At 34.2% G+C, this 19,245-nt stretch overlaps 2 protein-coding genes across 5 annotated transcripts; both read left to right on the forward strand.

Moving 5' to 3' along the window:
• The first annotated feature begins 6,768 nt into the window (after positions 1-6,768).
• On the forward strand, positions 6,769-11,649 carry LOC128184820 (glucose dehydrogenase [FAD, quinone]-like). Its single transcript, XM_052854426.1, has 10 exons — positions 6,769-6,909; positions 7,240-7,429; positions 8,019-8,150; positions 8,292-8,413; positions 8,506-8,673; positions 8,797-8,935; positions 9,076-9,224; positions 9,974-10,166; positions 10,533-10,764; positions 11,038-11,649. The coding sequence occupies exons 1-10, from the start codon at positions 6,892-6,894 to the stop codon at positions 11,201-11,203; spliced, it is 1,509 nt and encodes a 502-aa protein (XP_052710386.1). The 5' UTR covers positions 6,769-6,891; the 3' UTR covers positions 11,204-11,649.
• A 1,226-nt stretch (positions 11,650-12,875) lies between these two features.
• On the forward strand, positions 12,876-18,608 carry LOC128184819 (glucose dehydrogenase [FAD, quinone]-like). 4 transcript variants are annotated; one of them, XM_052854423.1, is made up of 11 exons: positions 12,876-13,033; positions 13,320-13,449; positions 13,961-14,169; positions 14,379-14,568; positions 14,669-14,797; positions 15,098-15,219; positions 16,535-16,702; positions 17,410-17,554; positions 17,773-17,921; positions 18,100-18,292; positions 18,481-18,608. In XM_052854423.1, exons 2-11 carry the CDS (start codon positions 13,323-13,325, stop codon positions 18,606-18,608), a joined length of 1,560 nt encoding a protein of 519 aa, XP_052710383.1. In that variant the 5' UTR covers positions 12,876-13,033; positions 13,320-13,322. The 4 variants fall into 4 exon arrangements, with proteins under 4 accessions (XP_052710383.1, XP_052710382.1, XP_052710385.1 ...); XM_052854422.1 differs by having other exon boundaries at positions 12,880-13,033; positions 13,298-13,449; XM_052854425.1 differs by having other exon boundaries at positions 12,880-13,033; positions 13,298-13,449; positions 18,167-18,292; positions 18,481-18,603.
• Positions 18,609-19,245: the final 637 nt, after the last annotated feature.

Here is a 19,245-nt window from a genome sequence, read left to right on the forward strand (position 1 = left end):
GGGCGGTTATTCCTTGCACCGGAAGTAGAAGTCTAACGACAATAAAGCGCTGAGCTATGCTTAGCGCTTTAAAAATGGAGGAAGCCAGATATTCTGGAAGCCGTTAGATAAAACTTCTGGCGTCCGCTAGGTAAAATTATGGTAGTTTTAGGTGCATGTGTATGCGTAAAATGTGAGCGTCAATGACTAATTAGTTGCTGCGTCTCAACTAATACGAACTAACGAAAACTTTTTATAATATATACAATACATGATATTATCATAGTTATTTCCCCTTTTTTCCTTTTTTTATTCCTAAGAAAATTGTTCGGCGGGTCTTTCATTATCATGAAGATAAATTCAAAAGATATGTATTGAAGCACTGAATGCCTATTTTTGAATGTCGTCGGTCCTATTACACACTAGGCCATGCAGACAAATTGAATGCCGTACGTTAGCAACCTACCTAAATAGTTGATGATATAGTACGAAACTGTCTTAGCCTGTGGTTGTAACCAATCGCCAAAATGAGATATAAATTTATATTGCAAAAGAGAAGATGAACATTTTCATTTGGGCATTTTTTCTATAAACCCGCATCAATGTATATCAAATGCAACAACCTCTGGTTAGCAAGTTTTTTAAGCCGTTAGTTCGTAAGATTGATCCTAAAGAAGTTTGGATATACTGAGGGGTGAATCCCCTCAATAGTACGGTTAAAGAAAAAGTTGTTACATTTCATCTGTTCTATTGCAGATTTACAATATTTAAGCAAAATAAGAATTTTATTTCTTGCACTTAAAATGTATATCATATTTGGGATATATAACGGACGCCAAAAAAATATTTTCACATTTTTCACCAAAGGGCTTCTGTATTTTACCATCAGTGGTTTTCCAGTTGAATAAATAGATGGTATGCTATACGTGTATTCATAATAAAAAGAATATAGATGCATCCGAGAGGAATGTCATTTAGCAGATTCAGGTACATTTTTCGAGTTTGACCGATTTCCCATTTTAAAAGATTACAGGTATTTGATAGTTTTATTTCATGTATACATTTAAATTAATTTCTCTTTTGTGTTTGGATTTTACATGTTGGAAGCACACGGTAGGGGATATTGACATGGAATATTTAAAATAAACATAAATATATATATTTTTCACTCATACTACCCAGTCTTTGACTTTGAAAACACCAATTAATTGTAAAGTTAAGTCCAATGCATTGTGTCAATGACTTTTCTAATATTTCATCGTATAATTATCATTACTTGATTACTTGATTGTTATATAAGGAATAAGGAATCATTCTTCGAGTATTATGAGGTGATAATTTCGGTCGGGGCGTGATCAAATCCAATAAAGCCCGAAGGGCTTTATGATAGATTTGATCACGCCCCGACCGAAATTATAACGCCTCAATTTGGCGTCATTTGTATTATGGGTTATATAGTACAAAATCGATACGTAGTGCTATCACATGCAAAGACACTAGAAAATGTAAATATATCTGTTTCAAAATACATGTATTGTGTTGTTTGGGTCTTTTTTCAAAGAGCTAGAGCCACGAAGCATCAAAAATTGCCCTATCATTAAAAATTATCAAATTTTGGTAAAATATAGGGTAGAATCTTAGCTTTTCGTAACTGTTTTTCTTTTTTCGATATCTATCATACTTTTTTATAAATGGAGTTTACAATATGGCATTGTTTTGATGAAAAATGTAGAACAGACGTCATTTTTGTTAAGTAACGTCATGAAATGATAAAACTACGTATGACTTGAATCTAATAAAATAAACGAAAAAACATAAATAAAATTATCATGTAGACATAATAATAAATTTATGAAAATAAATTTATTGATGAAAATAGCATGAAAAGCTTATTTACAATATAGTTTAAAACATATTACAGGGACCAGTGCTGAAGGTCAATATAACGGCGGTACATTTATATATGTCAGTGTCTTAAAAGTTCTTTTTTGTGCAATTTGAAACTGCATGAAGTAATGCTGATGATGCGCAATGTATAACTTAGGATTAATCATTGAATTCTACCAATGTAATCACAAATTATTAAAAATAAATATATAAATATGTCAGAGATACGGTAATTTAATCTAATAGAGATATATGTAATCTCGAATTTTGATGCATTACTGTAACAGTCTGTGTACATTATTCTACATGATTATTTTACTTGTTTCAAGGCTTCGATATTTTCACCCAATCCTGGCGCTTTACAGCAGTTAGATGCTAGGGTTCAGTTCTTTGAAATGTTTAATTTTCCAAGTTTCCCGTGGGCTCACCGTGCGTTCATGTGCGCTCTCCGCTCCGCTCCGTTCCCGCTCATCGTGCACAAATCGCCCACCGTGCGTTCACAAAGATTTCGCCTTGCATGCGCTCACTGCGTTCGTTCAGTGTTCACTTATTATTTAGTCAGATAATATTATATTTAGGCTTATAACAATACAAACATGTAGTTTATTGTTATTATTTCCTGATTACCAACGAAACACAATGTAACAATACCGCCCGGGGCACTCCGAATAAATCGTTCATCTTGCGTTCACATAGAGTACATATATCGTTCAACGTTCACTTTGCGCTCTGCGTTCGCTCTCAGTTCACCGTTCATAAGCGCTATCCAAATTCGGCTCAGCGTGCACTCGCCGTTCGTTTAGAGCACAATCACTGTGCGCTCACCGTTCACGAACTGTTCAAGTGAAAAATAAAACCTTTTAGCGACTCTGTTTATGTAATGGATGTACTAGTATGCCGAAAGCAGTTCTGTATGAAATAATATAAAACAGTTTCGCGGCCCGTTATAGGGCCAAGAACAGTGATATTTTTTTCGTACAGAAGTGTTTGAGGCATATATAGCCTAGAATATCATTGTTGATTCTTTAGACAGCCTGATTTTAAAGAATAACAGTGTTGTAACCACTGATAATGATCTGATATCAAGAAGCTCTCTAATATATCGGACTGTCACAAGTAAAATTTTTGACTGCTGGAACAAAGGAATGACATTACAGCAGTGTTTTAATTTTTATTAATTAAATGAAAAAAGAATATCGATTTCTTTAAAAATATTCTTATGAGTTAATTATTCCTTATAAATGCCATAATGTCTATTCATTTCCATTTCATTTTTTCTAGTGATATGCATGTCCTTTGAGAATTGTTGCAAGTGATAAGCTATCCGTAAATGTCTTGAGAATTAAGATCATATTTCAGAGAGAGAGAGAGAGAGAGAGAGAGAGAGAGAGAGAGAGAGAGAGGAGAGAGAGAGAGAGAGAGAGAGAAAGAGAGAGAGAGAGAGAGAGAGAGAGAGAGAGAGAGAGAGAGAGAGAGAGAGAGAGAGAGAATGTGGGTTTACTATTTCGGAGCGAAGATAGGTTAAAATGAACATTTTTATTTAAAACATCAAGCAGTAGCACATAAATAATGTTGTAAAATTGTCTTGAAAAGTCGAGTTCATAGCAAGCCTGTAGAATTTGTGTTGTCATATCTATAGATTTGTAGTGAACTCGGCCGTAAATCGATTTTTTCAGAGGGTAGGAAAGGGGGGGGGGGGGGGGTTGAATGGAAACAAATACTGTTTTAAATCTCTCTGTACTCATCGTTGGTTTTTTTTTAAAGAAAGGGCCCGGCAATCTGATTTTTTTCTATATTCCATACAAGAAAAACTTTAATTAGATTTAATACGCATTAAATAATCAAAGATGATTTCAATCGAGAATTTTATAGGCAAAAGTAAGTCACCGATGTACACATATTTAGGGTGAATTTTTATTTTATTGGACAAATTATCAACAAAGACATCGCAATTAGGATTAGACTTCTATATAAAGCACATGCTGATACTGTATTCTAAGCTGTGTATACCAAAAGCCGTCTTCATCGAAATGGACACAATCGATCTTTTAAGAAAGGAGTGTAACTGCATGTAACGGTTCACCGGAAATACATCGACCACGCGACAAATCAACACTGATCAACAGGTGGCTGATAAAGAAAAGACGTATGCATTTGCAAAAATTTTTTATGCAAGGGACGATTGGCTTAATATTCAATTACAGCTGTACTTAGGAATTAAATAATCAAGTTTTTTGACGGAATAAATTAAGTTTATCATATATGTACATGTTTTCATGTGATGTCGACTGTCTTTCTCCCGCGGTATTCAGGAACACGTACTTGTGTGAAAAAAATCCCTTGCATCTTTCCTTTCGTTTAATGCATTTCACCGTTTGACAAAAAACCCACAACTAGCTACGTATACATGCTATCGCTTATTCTACATAAAGGTACAGGTATATATATTTACTTACGTACGTACAAAGTTAACTTTGCCAATTAATTTTTTTTCTGTTTATAGCAATGTTCATGTATCTCATATTCTACTGCAATTGAATAATACCGTGGTACATAGAAATAATGCTTTTAAAAATGCATACTTTACTGGTCAATTCTATTGGCAAAATACTGAAAGAACTCAAGATTCCATGTACAGATTCAACTGACGTCGCAAACGTCAAACTATGACGTCATTGATGATGCACGATGTAAGCATGAATACACAGTATAAAATTACTTGATAAAACATGTTAAAGTTCAGATTATCTGCATTTCTTCCTCAAATATTTAATAAAATGATGATTTTGTAAATAATCACAAATAATTCTTTATCATCATTAATTTAATTCTGCTATTTCAATACAAAGGAAGCAAATAATTACCCTAAAATAGAGTGGTCAGTGTTATTTTCTGTTATTAAAATTTTCAAAAATTGTAAAATACACATTGGCCACACTTGAGTACCTCTACGAAATTTTGCAGGCGGAAGCATTTATGCAATATCTCTCAGTTTTAAAAGTTTCAAAGAGGTACTCAAGTGTGGCCACATTCAAATTTGGGAAATACTGCAGTAAAATCTACAATTTTCAGCTATTTTTAACGATCATAGTATGTTTGATGATGCGCATATGCTAAACGGTGGGGCCGAAGTGAAAAAAATTCATATGCATAGAAGCAGAATATTGTGCCCTACATTATAAGTAATTACAATTTGTATTGTTTCAAACTTGAGTTTTGTGAAAATTTTAAGGCACATTTTGATGCTTCGTGGCTCTAGCTCTTTTGAAGCATGTAATTTATACACAAATACAAACCTTAAAAAAGACGTAAATCCATGACGCGGCAATGTCAGGTATATATCATGCTATAAACATCAATATCTTGTTAAGTTTTTAACGAAATTTAATTAAAATTTTACTTCATATTAGAATATTGATAAGGAAAATTTGATGCATCATTTTATACAGTACAGCGCCAATGTGACCCGCGTCGCATAGTGTGACACTACTTTTGGATCAACCCTTGTACATTATGACCTACTTTGACTCACAGATATTTTAATATTTGAAAATGATCTTTCGTGTAGAGGAAAGTAAAGGTTTTTAATAGATTATTGATATAAATATATATTGTTTCTTTATCATAAAGGTTCCTGGTACAAAAAAAATTACTTCGAAACTGCAAGTTACAGACGGGGGAGATAAAAGTAGGTGGATGGGACATAGTAAAATATACAACGGTATTTTCTGACATGTGATGGTGCGGCCTGTGCACAGTACGGAAGATCAACCCTTTGTAGGGTATTAGCTTGGGGAGGTCTAAAAACTGCAAAAATCATTAAAAATATAATATTGGTGAAATATAAAAGATTTTTAAAAATCTTTAAAAAAGACTAATATGTAGAAACATTTTCACGTTCTGACCAGTAATTTCCCCCTGATATTGGTGATTGGCCTGATAAGGAGTGAAGTGAAGATTATATTTTATGCTGAATGGGAACTGAGGAAATTCTGGTTGCAGAATTCCGAAAAAAAACACATCCCCTAGCTTCAGTGAATTCTATTAAAAAATGTCCTCTGCCACTATATGCACCGCTTTAGTTACATTACATGTGTATTTACTTTTTTATGAATAGCATTTTATAATTTGAGAATGTTTAATTATATGATAAATAAATTTAGGATGGTATGGACCAACTCCATATTGTGACGTATTTCCGATCGAAATAAACAATAAAATCAAGTATTATTTTATATTTTTTTTCTTTCCCGTAATCTTTACCTAACAAAGGAGCGCAATGGGTTAAAGCGCTACCTACAGATCTACAAGTCTTGAATTCGAATCTCTTTGGGGCTTTAATGATTTATTCCCTTACCACCTTTATATCTATTCTTTTGATCGAAGTAGCAAAGGAAAAAATTATCGAAATTTTTTTTTATCTCACAATGACATACATGCATTGATGAAGTTTTCCGGCCAACATTTCCTTTCAGATGTCGATCAAAAAAAAAGTATTAAATTTATTTTTTAAATAATTTGAATATTTAAAATATTTGCAGAAATGACACATACATGGAGTGTGTTAGTACCAGTATTTGGCATACTGATGTTGTACAATCTGCATAAAAACTTATCAACATCTCAAAAAGACGCCATTGTCCTAAATAAAACATACGACTACATCATAGGTACGTGACACTCAGGAAAAGATATTAGTATGTATGGATATCAATTACCAATAAATCAGCGGTATGCTAAGACATCAAATCAGGATTAAGGGGAACGAGATTCAGACATTTTGTAGTTTATATATCGATAAATTAAATTCCATAAGCTGTGTTTGATTTGACAGTAGGAGCCGGATCTGCCGGATGTGTCCTTGCCAACAGGCTTTCGGAAGATTTAACATCTACGGTGCTCATCGTAGAGGCTGGAGGTTCCGAAGATGAACTTGAAATGATGCGCGTTCCAGTTGCCTCTACAGCACTTCAAAATACAAATTAAGATTGGGCATTTAGAACTGTGCCACAAAAAAATTCATGCATGGGATTAAAAGATAAGGTTTAAACCTGCAATACACAATGTTCGTTTTGAATAAGCTATAAATCAGATATATCAAAAAGAAAAAGTTGAGGTTCATGATCTATTGAGAAATGCCAAATTACGTGATTTTTATTTTAAGTAAATCTGTTTATTTTATCTAATTTTGTAGGCATATTCTTTTTGGTGGTTTTTTTTTAAAAAATGCAATATTTCATTGAAAGCGAATCTTACATAATGAAGTTTTTCACTAATTTTTAAGATGCTGCTGAAATAAATTCAGACATATATAATGACGCATTCTAATAGAATTTTTCAACTTATTTTTGCCAGTTGTTCACTATGTTTTAGAGAAGTGCCTGGCCAAAAGGAAAGGTACTTGGTGGTTCTAGTTCTATCAACTATATGCATTACATGAGGGGGAGTCGCCATGACTTTGATGGATGGGCCAAAGAGGGATGCCAGGGGTGGAGCTACAAAGATGTCCTACCTTTCTTTATCAAATCAGAGGACATTCAAATATCTGATTTTCAGAAATCTGGTATTTATTTCACCATTCTATTCGAGGTTCAAATTTGAAATTGAAAAGTTATGAATCTTTACAGCTCTTGTTTAGGATGTTTCTCTCATAGAAACAAAATATCTATCCATCTATCTATCTATCTATCTATCTATCTATCTATCTATCTATCTATCTATCTATCTATCTATCTATCTATCTATCTATCTATCTATCTATCTATCTATAAAGCACAGGGAAATTCACTTTTGTTGGATCTCCACCTCCGCCCAGACCTCTTGCCTAGATGGCCGAGTGGGTAGCGCGGTGGCCGCTCACTGCTAGGAGAATGGGTTCCAGAGGTCGTGAGTTCAACCTCGGTCGGGGCGGAGGTGGAGCTCCAACAAAAGCGAATTTCCCTGTGCTTTATATATATACCTATATCATTCAATATGGGCTGGTATATGTCAATTTGAGAGTTATTGCACTGTTTGTGCTTTTATATATATATATATATATATATATATATATATATATATATATATATATATATATATATATATATATATATGAGTCATTTTATGGTACACCTCACGAACACCACACGCACTTGTTAACAATATGTCTCTAGACTACCACGGACGGGGTGGTCCATTGACCGTTAGTGACGGGGTGACGTCTCCTCTTAGCCATAGAGTGTACAGACGAGGGATGGAGGAGCTAGGTTACCAGACTGTGGACTGTAATGGGGAGTCTCAAACAGGTGTTTTATATCAGTTGGCTTTGATTGCTTTTATTCCTGAGTAGGTATAGTATTTGGCATTTGGTAAAACGATTCATTTTTTTTAATAAACCGTGATATTTATCAAGGTAACTTTCTTAATGCTTATGCTATTGTCATAAGGTTTCTGCTTTGGTCAAGAGACGGTTAAAAACGGAGAGAGATGGAGTACGGCTAGAGCGTTTCTAAGACCCGCCATGAATCGTCCCAATCTCCACGTGTCTACAAACTCTCATGTTACAAAGGTGTGTTCAGTTCAATCAATTTTTAATTTTTCGTAAACTTTTGTTTTGAGCCTCTTGTCTATGCAGTTACCACTTTCACTATGCAAACACAGATCCTGATAGAAAACAAAAAAGCAGTTGGTATTTCCTTTATAAGAGACAACGTGAAACACGTAATTAACGCGAGAAAAGAGGTTATTATTTCCGGTGGCGTAGTCAACAGCCCGCAAATTCTGATGCTGTCTGGAATCGGGCCAAAAGAACATCTTTCAAAGTTAAAGGTAAGATAATCTAGTTTAAAGGAAAATAAATATTTTCCTTGAATATTGATTCTGACACGATAAAGGAAGTTTCACAAATAAATCTCTACAACCCCTTCTTATATTATTTTGCAATATTTTCAGATTCCCGTTGTGGCAGATTTACCTGTCGGAAACAACTTGGAAGACCATGTCTTTGCACTTATGTTATTCCCAGATAACTCCTCTTCCGCCTTTAGTCCTTCACTGTGGTCGCTGTTACAGTATCAGATCTTCCATTCAGGTAGCTCCTGGACACACTTCGTTAGTCGTACATATTACACTTTCTTGCCTTGAATTTCACAATCGTCAAAATGTATAATGCAGTTTGTTAATAACAGGACAGGGTAGTTGATAATTGATTTCCAAACTTTGTTTTATTAGGTCCGTTCGGAAAAGTGCAGTTGGAGGCAGATGCCTTTTTTGGGGACGATAAGAATGCACCCCCTTCTACACAAGTCGCATTTTATAGTATTCAAGCCACGCCTTCTTTTGCATACGACTTGGAAAAGTTAGTGAACTGGAATCCAGAGGTAATAACACTCCCTTTCAGAGCATAGCATTTTACATTTGACGTTTAACAAAATTACTTTTGCAATCAAAGTTTGCTTCAACAATTAGTGTGTTGGTTAGATTAACTATTTGAATAAAAGACAAGTACAGATCTAGAGGCACTCAACGTAGTTTCAGAAATGGCAGAGTAGTTGACCTTTTTAATGAATTAAGGAGTGAATGCAATATTTGTTTGTTTTATACGATATAAAATGGTTTAGGGCGGTTTACGCTTTATAAACCGCAACTTTCACATTTTAAATCGTATAAAACTAATGAATATTGAATTCATTGCTTATAATTTAATTTTATACTCTTCATTGTAGATAAAAACGGTCATTTGACCTTTAAAAATACGTAAAATTGAACAAAATTCAAACGTAACGTCAGGCGTATTAATACGTTATTGACGTTAGTCTTACTATGACGTAGGCAACATTCTTTATACGATATAAAATAATTTTTTAACCAATTAGAAAGCGCGTTACAACCAGAATTAAATTATTTATGATATCATTTACGGTCGCGTTTGTGATGTGTGTAATGGCTTTATCTGCAGCGAAACATGCTTAATAGTAGCTTCCTTACTATTATTAGGGTTATTGGAAGAATTATACTTCTTGTTTTTATTTTCTTATATGCTTACTGTGTATTCGAACCAGAAGCTATTTTGAAATCAATAAATTATACCGGTTTCCACTTTTTTCAATTATTGTTTTGTTATTATTAGATTATAGATGGCGTTTATAGTTATTTTAAACGTATCTCAGAAGAGGTTGGAGGGTCATTCTTTGTAGAAAGTATTCTACTCCACCCAAAGAGTAGAGGGACAATCCGACTCCAGAGTACAGACCCATTTGATCCGCCTCTCATAGATCCTAACTATCTAGATCACCCGGATGACGTTAAAGATTTACTAAAAGGTGTATTGAACTATTTCTTTATGGTTATGAAATAAACAAGTAATATTTGTTTGATGCCCTTTAAGATGATTCATCTAATGTTCGAAAATTTCTTATTTGTAGCGGTCTATGTAATTTTACATGAAATTAATAACTTCACACGTTAGAGACCTGATAAAAATTGGATTTTGAATCTGATATATAGACTTGGACATCTATGCATTTAATCCTTGTGATTTGATTCTACAATTTTAAAAAATCCTCTCAGACAAAAGATCGAGCTTTCTGATCTTCGTCATCGTTTCAGAGATTGCCACATAATTTAAAGATACCGCTATGAAACTCAAATTGACATAAGATACAACTATAACGATTCTTTATATTTAGGAATATATCAAGTTTTAGAATTAGCGAATACCACGGCTTTTAGATCCGTGGGTGCGTCACCTTCTGACCCTTACCAAGAGTACTGCCCACCCTGTAACTCCCTACCCTACCCCTCAGAAGAGTACTGGATATGTAGATTACGACATTATACTTCTGGTGTATATCACCCAACGTCAACATGCAGGATGGGTGGTTATGATGACGTCACGGCCGTTGTCGATCCTCAGCTAAGGTTAACTGTTACATTTTTTTTTATTTTTTAGCAAATGATGAACTAATAAGGATTTCTAGCAAATATTTTATTTAAACCTTTTTTTTGTAAATCTATTTATCATTCAATTTTTGTCTTTAATTTTGTTTTTGGCTGTATCTGTCCAATATAATGTGATTTGCATTACTATAAGATGTCCATTTTTAAAATAAATTGTTCGTGTCAATTGGTTGCAGTTTCTTGTAATAATACTATTTCTTATCGTTATTCATGCATCTGTTTGTTTATTTCTAGGGTCAAAGGAATAGGTAATCTTCGAGTAGTGGATGCTTCCGTCATGCGTCACGTAACTTCCGGAAATACCAATGCTCCTACCATTATGATTGCAGAAAAAGCGGCAGATTTGATTCGAGGATTAGACAGTGTTAAGGATATTCGAAAGAAAACGGAACATTTGTAGAAAAGAATGTGTGCTCATACTGTATGATGTTCTTTTTTCTTCTAAAAACTATTTTGAAAAGCGTTCCATTTTTACATGTACTTTTTGCTAACCTTGTCCACATAAAAAAAAACGAAAAGGAACAAGAGATGTCGCTTGAATCTGATCTGTAAGTTCTGTAAAATCTGATTTTTTCACTACTGTAAACCGACTTATATTCGCGACCATCTTATTTCGCGACTTACTGGAGATAAATTACATGAAGTTCGCGACGACCATGCTTTATCCACACTCGTTTTGATATAAAATATATACTGCAAAGTCTAGAGTGTGTAAAGAAATATTCGCGACAAAGAGGCTCTTGCGATTCTCGTGAATATTCCTCGCACGCAAATAAAACTTGGTTTACAGTTTTTTTCTCCTAGTGAAAATAGTTTGTGGATTAGAATGAATTTGTGGTTTTTTGTTTTTTTTGTGGTTTTTTTTTTTTTTTTTTTTTTTTTTTTGCTAGAGCATTTGCAACACATCCGCTGTTTAATTAAATATATAAATAGTTTTCAATAACACGACAAGTTCTGATAAAAAGGTTTAAGTAGAGTTCTCATCAATTTTACAATAATCGTATGGGTCATACAAAAATCACCCTAAGGAGTATAAAGTCACTCCATTATCTGACATTGAACTATGAATAATGATAAACAGTTCTACTTATTGTATGACCTGTCGGATATAGTATGGTAAAGATTTATCTAATGTGAATGTACTGTCACAAGTTTACCCGTAGTAATCAGGGGCAACACCTACGGTTATCTGTAGTACCCTTGTCCGTTTGTTCGACTGTCCTCGAAATGTATCTTACACAAGTCAATACATATAAGTACTAGTTTTCTGCAGCAATCAGGGTCTTCTTTCTTTATTACAGAAGGCACCCTGTCCATTATAATGCAGAATTCAGTGTTTCATTGCTCATATATATTATTTCATTCGTTGATTTTAATTTTCTAGGCGTGTTGCAAATAAAAAGTTCTCAAAGTAACCGCAATTGATTACTGAAAATTCTACAAGTATCGTGTTTCTAATATTCATAATCATGAAAAATGATGACATCGTTAATCCCTATGTAGATGAAGTAAAGAGATGAATAAATGATTGACGTATTATTCTGAGAAAAATTCATTTCAGATACAAAATGAACAAAAAAAAAACATAAGTAAAAGTATGTAATATTTCTTTACATAACATTACAACAAGGAAATTGACTGTAGTTACATGTAGTTGTGTTTCACTTATGAGAGATGGTCTTTGTACATGTAGATCTCTGTGGGAGATAGCTTAATGAGTAATCCTATAATGTTTATATACATGATAAAATATCACAGGATTAAAATAAAGATATATTTTCTCTTCGGTCTTGTAAGAGAGATTTAATATATCTAATATCTGAGAAGGAATTGATAATGTTTCCTCATAAATAATCAAACACAAAAAATGTGGTATTTTTGTTTTTAAAGTAGTGCGTAATATTTTGAATTGCGGAAAAGTTTAATTTCTTTTGATTCACAAAATTTATGATTTTTATGATGACATATCGCTCTTAACCCTTTAAGTAGTCAAATAAATCATTCCTATGCGTTTTATTTCCCTAACGGTAAGCCATACTCCATAAAAACTATTGAACTATCAACATTTAACAAATGTAAATTGAAGAACACTTAGAGCAATCTTTCCTCTTCCTGTCTTGTGTCCGTGTTATATCAATTTATAATCGTCAATATACAGAGCTTATTCATTTTTAAGCCAAATCGAAAGTAGAGTCTATTTGTTGGTATTTAGGACATTTTAGCATTAAAGGTGGGTATGACTTCCATTGCTTTGTGAGATTTTAAATGTTTAATCTGATTAGACGATAAAATTGTTTTTTCAAACGTTTATGTTTCTTCTGCTCGTCATTGTAAAAGGTCATTAAGGATTTAAATAAACTGAGTAAGTCAATTACATATAGTACTACAAGAATAATGAATGACTGAATATGACTCAATGACTATTCCAGTACATGTAACCAAATGCTTCGAATTTATTTATCAACCATAACTTTGACTGAGACATGCGTTACAGAATGGACGATGTTCTCTTCCAGACCATGGGTTGGCGGTGGCCTGTATTGACTGTTTCCTGTGCTGTTTTTGTATATTACTACATATACAGCCGCAGTGATCCACGTGTATCTGGCCACGTGTCAGCAAACAGCTCCTACGACTATATAATTGGTTGGTAATTGAATAATCTTAAGTGTTGTGACAGCGCTGATGAAACCTTTGGTCAACATTTGTTGCCGGTTATCAGCTTATCGTAATATTTCTTGTATATAACGGTGTGATTTGAACCCTGTAATACCTGCGATTTTAATATATGCTACTGTACCCGGAAATTATTCACCTTGCATGGTTGAATTACTCATGCTCAAAAGCAAACGAAATTCTTTATCCAAACCTATTTCTGCAATGCTCAACTGGTTAATACTAATATATAGTCTAGTTGAAGAAATTAACAAAAAATCTCAAGCTCGGATCAAAATAAAATTTAAGAACTCTAAAGACTAAATGCTAATTACAACATTTTCACGTTATTGCATATGGTTCATAATTCGACTAATATCGACATCTAAAGCTACATTGTATTATAATATTTTTTTCCTCGGTAAATTCCCTAGGCTTGTTATCATTAAAAACTTTTTCCTTGTTAACACAAATATTCGAAATAAAATATGTTAATATATAGTGGGAGCAGGGACGGCGGGTTGTGTTCTCGCCACCAGACTGTCCGAGCACCCGGATATTTCAGTCTTGCTCCTGGAGGCGGGCGGGTCAGAGGAAGATAACCCCGTCATCCGGGTACCTTTTGCGGCTCTAGAACTTCAGAATAGTGAGGTAGACTGGGCGTATAGAACTGAGCCCCAGCAGAAGGCGTGCCTTGGCATGGACAAACAGGTCAGGATACTAGCCTTCGTCCTTTATTATCCTTTACTATATCTATAGATGTTGAGTAAGCCTGAGTTGATTTCAAACAAAAAGGAATAAACACCGCAACTTTCACATTAAATGGAGATTTTCAATAGAATAGGTATCAACGTACTTGAAAATTGCAATTTGTCACGATTTAATTTTTTGATAAACAGTTAAGTACAAATTTAATGTAGAGATGTGCATGGCCCAGGGGGAAGGTTCTGGGAGGGTCAGGATCTATAAACAATCTAATTTACGTCCGAGGAAATCGCCATGACTATGATGGCTGGGCGAGGGAAGGCTGCGATGGTTGGAGCTACAAGGAGGTACTACCGTACTTCATCAAATCCGAGGACATTCAAATACCGGAATTTAGAAACTCAGGTACTGGTTCTCATACCTTTTGATTTGTTTTGTTTTTAATATAACTATCTATGTCTCTACTGCTGACTGTTATATGATACCCCTGGTTTTGACTTTATAGCTTACCGCGGTAAAGGGGGACCACTCCCTGTTAAGGATGGCACCGTCACTCCCCTTGCTGACATATACAGACAGGCAATGGAGGAATTAGGGTACACAGACACAGACTGCAACGGCAGAACCCAGACAGGTAAACAAGTTTCTGGATAACTTCGAGATAAGTTAATTAATTAGAAAGTAATTCTTATTTAAAAAATAATTATTACTATACCTCGGTCCAATACTACAACCGTACCAGAAAACTAGAGTCTTTGTAATTTTCTTGTAAAATTGTTGGTTTTCTATAGTTGTCTTGACTGAGATTTTATGTTTAAAACAGTTTTCTTGAAACACCAAACTATATTTAAATGTAGTTAAAAGTTTCCTTTGAAAATCAATCAGAAATCTATCTTTTCCTGTAATATACAGTTTGACTTGCTTTACTGCTTAGGGTACTGTCCCACACAGGAGAACGTCATGGGAGGGGAGAGATGGAGCACAGCTCGAGCCTTCCTCCGGCCCGCCATGAATCGCCCCAACCTCCACGTCATAATGAACGCCCACGTCACCAAGGTAAGTTCTGTTTTACCGGAAGTACATATGTATGAAGGAAAAGGTTGATAGTAAGGTGGAAGTATCCTCGTTTTAAGGAAGGAAATGATCAAGCTTACTTTTATAACTGTGTCTGAGAATATTGTAAATATGATACTTTGAACGATCTTATCATTTTCTATCAAGTTTAACTATAAACTATAGAAAATAATTTATTTAATTAAGGTATCCCATTCCTCAATGTTGTTGTATCAAGATTTTCTTGAGAAGTATATCATTGAAATCGGTAGACAGAACATACTTAAAAAATACAAAGATAATGGGGGTCAGTATCCATCCCTCTGAGTTATGGCCTATTTAATTTGACCTTTTCGCACCTAAAATGCAATTTCATCCTGATTAGGATTTGTTGTCAGTATTTTTGATGAAGCAAACTTATTTCTTCAAATATTGTTTTTAATTATGCACAATGGTCACACTGGATAGAGGGATTACGCAAAAAATCTGTACGAAGCTGCATAAATTTTTGTGTGACCTTTTTGCACTTAAAATAGACAATTTCTATAATAGTTACAATTTGATTTGAAATAAAAACTTTTTGAATATCAAGAATTTTATAAGATTAATCCAGTTTGCCTAGATATGTATTCAGTATCATTTTTACATAATATAACATGGGGGTCAGTGATGTCAAAGTTTGGATATAGGGCTTTAAAGGTGAAATTCTCGCAAAATTTGGCTTAAAAAAATTCAGACATGTTCTATATATTTGCATGATTTTATGCTAAACGGCTATCACATTCTTAAGATTTGATTTTGTACATGTCACACAGAACCTATAAAATATGTTACAAACCTATCAAATGTTAAAAATGTGAATAATGAATAAAGTATAATAAAAAGAAAAGTATATTGAAAATTCATAAAATTGCTTGTTTCTGTCATTTTCGTCTATAAAAACCTTCCGCACGAAAAAATAGTTCCCCAAAAAAGTTGTTTGTTTCTTGATTTCAAATGGATTTTCTTTATGAATGTTGTGTAATTATGAAATAATAATCTATCTGTGATGATTAAATAAATAAAATCAAACTCATTTCAAATATAATGATTATCTGCGCAATGAAATCAAAACATGAGGAGTGAGATACCTTAAGAATCGTTGAGTGCATGCGTGGGTTTAGCAGCTGCTTAGCTTATACTGCCTTCTCCATAAGCGTATGCAGTGATCTAGGCGTAGCATGTTAAAACTACTCATAATCAAACCGCATGTTGCGTTATATTTTTAAGAATGAATAACATATGAATGATCGTTTATGGTGAAAAAAATTGTTTTCAGATTTTGACAGATGAAAAGACGGTGACAGGTGTGTCCTTCATCAAAGACAACATAAAACACACCGTAAGGGCCACAAAGGAGGTCGTGTTGACAGCCGGCGCCATTAACAACCCCCAGCTACTTATGCTGTCCGGCATAGGGCCAAAGAAACATTTACAGCAAATGAATGTAGGTCCCTAAGTATTTTTATTCAAAGTGAAGAGACAATTTGTGTACAATTTAATCAAACTATTTAATTTTTTTTATATATTGGAGTGGATCAAACGAATTCTGTTTGGTGAAATATTTGTTTATATTTACATCTACCAAGTATTATTCCCTCTATTTCATACGGAAACTTATAGTTAATCCATAGCTCTATAGAAACAGCCAGACTGAAATATACACGCCCCGTTTATCGATTGGTCGAAATTTACAACGGTTGAAAATGACAAGAAACTGACAGGACTGAAATTGACACGCCCCGTTTATCAAGTGGTTAAAACCTACAGTGACCTAAGAAAAATCACAAACTCCACAAAATAATCATGATGATGTCCAAAGTCTCACAGGAGACGATCTGACTGTTTCTTTTAGCTACTGTACTTATGTACATTAACAGTAATTTAATGAATTTTACTTCTTTTCATTAATCAATTTATTAATTAGCTTAATAAAAGATGTTAATATGAACAATCAAATGCTTTCTTTGGTGTTTCATAGTGTTATGAAGGTAGCGATCATTGCAGTAAAAATTTACATAACCCGCTAACTGAACAAATGAACACAGTTGACTTTAGAAGATGATCAGTGCCTACACGTACATAAGAAATTAGTTCGCGAAAATCATTATAAGTCATTATAATCTCTTAATTTTCGGCATGTCGTACCTGCAGATTCCGGTTATGGCCGACCTTCCGGTTGGAGACAATCTACAGGATCACATCTTGATGGGGGTCACCTTCAATGACCGGACCAATAGCGCGGGGGCGGCGCTGCCCTCACTGGCCACCATGTTACAGTACCTCATCTTTCGGTCAGGTCAGTGGCTGATTGATTTTTGTTGATTGTTTGCATTGTTGTTTGATTCTTAATAAAATGATTAATAAGATATGTTATAATTATTTAATCTCTAAAAAAAGAAATAATTATAATAATGAAGTAAAATTTAGTTCCATTATCAAGCTGCCTAAATAGCCCCCCATTTTTAAAACCGAAAGGTGTTTATTCATACTTTGATGAACTATGTTGTTTATCAGGCACACTCAGCGAACCACATTTAGAAGCCAGTGTATTCATTAAAGACGACGACAGCCAATTTCCTTCAACACAATTTACGTTTTATAGCATCCAGAACCATCCAGAACTTATCGACAAATTCATTAAGCTGACGAATCTTGATCCAAAGGTAGGTTCTAGCACTGTTGATTTACTAGACACGGTAACATATAACAAATGTACCACTGCGTATTGAGGAGATGCCGTTTATTAGTTAATAAGTTTATATTTTGTGTTGGACTCGGATACAATATGCATGACAGCCTTTCTGGGTTCATTGAGATTTATGTGTGTCTATTTTGTATAAGATAAGAGATGGGATGCGAGAGAGATTCCAAAAAAGCATCAACACAGAAATAGGGACGTTTTTTGTAGAAAATATACTTCTCCACCCAAAAAGTCGTGGAACTATTCGACTTCAAAGTGCAGACCCGTTTGATCCTCCGCTCATTGATCCCAACTATTTAGATCACCCGGATGATGCAAAGGTCCTCCTTAAAGGTAACGTAAGGGACCAATCAAGTGGCTCGACACTCCCTATCTCTGGAGAACCCTTTATGAAATACCGATAAAATCTTGTGAATTTTATATGAATTATTGTAAATTTTTTTCAAAGAAACTATGTTGATATTATTTTATCCTTTATTGTATTTTAGAGGTGGATTATACTATATGATGTAATTATACAGGTATAGATACGATGATGAAAATAGCCAATACAACCGCGTTCAGGTCTATTGGCGCCTCACCTAACGACCCCTCGGACGAGTACCTGCCCCCATGTAATGAACTGCCTTTCCCCTCTAAGGAGTATTGAAAAAAGACGACATCAATCAACCAAACTTGTTGTAAATTTATTAAGACCCGACACTCTAGACCACATTATGAGTACACGTTATACACTGATATTGTTATTATGGATGCATAGAGTGTTTCGGCGGTTTTTGTAAGAGTTATGGTTTTAACTCTTAAGGCCCGCCTCATCAGGGGTCTACCTATTATGATTTTCACATTTTTGTAATCGTGATTGAATTATCATTTCGCCGATATTCTTGTGTTTACTGTAGGCGATTATAGGTTCATTGGTAAATAGTTCTTTGCATATTTCATCATTTTTAAGGACATTCCAGTATTTCAGGATGCGCTTTTTGAGACCCTTCAAGTGTGGGTTGTACTTGGTTATCATGACATTTGGTGGTCGTTGTTTGCATTTTATATCTGTTTTCACCAAGTATTTTTTTTCTATTTGTGTTTTCCATTGTACGCACAATGGGATCTATTTCCTTATCAGAGTAACCTCTCTTTGAAAGGTGTGTCTTGAAATCCGTTAGAATTGTAGATAGAATGCAAGGATTACTGGTATTCCTTGTATGTCTGATGCATTCGCCTTTTATGAACCCTTTAAAGACAGAAGGGCTGTGAGTGCTTTTTCTGTGTAGATATTGAAAATTGTT

This window comes from Crassostrea angulata, chromosome 5 (genome assembly GCF_025612915.1).
Source record: "Crassostrea angulata isolate pt1a10 chromosome 5, ASM2561291v2, whole genome shotgun sequence".
NCBI lineage: Eukaryota > Metazoa > Mollusca > Bivalvia > Ostreida > Ostreidae > Magallana > Magallana angulata.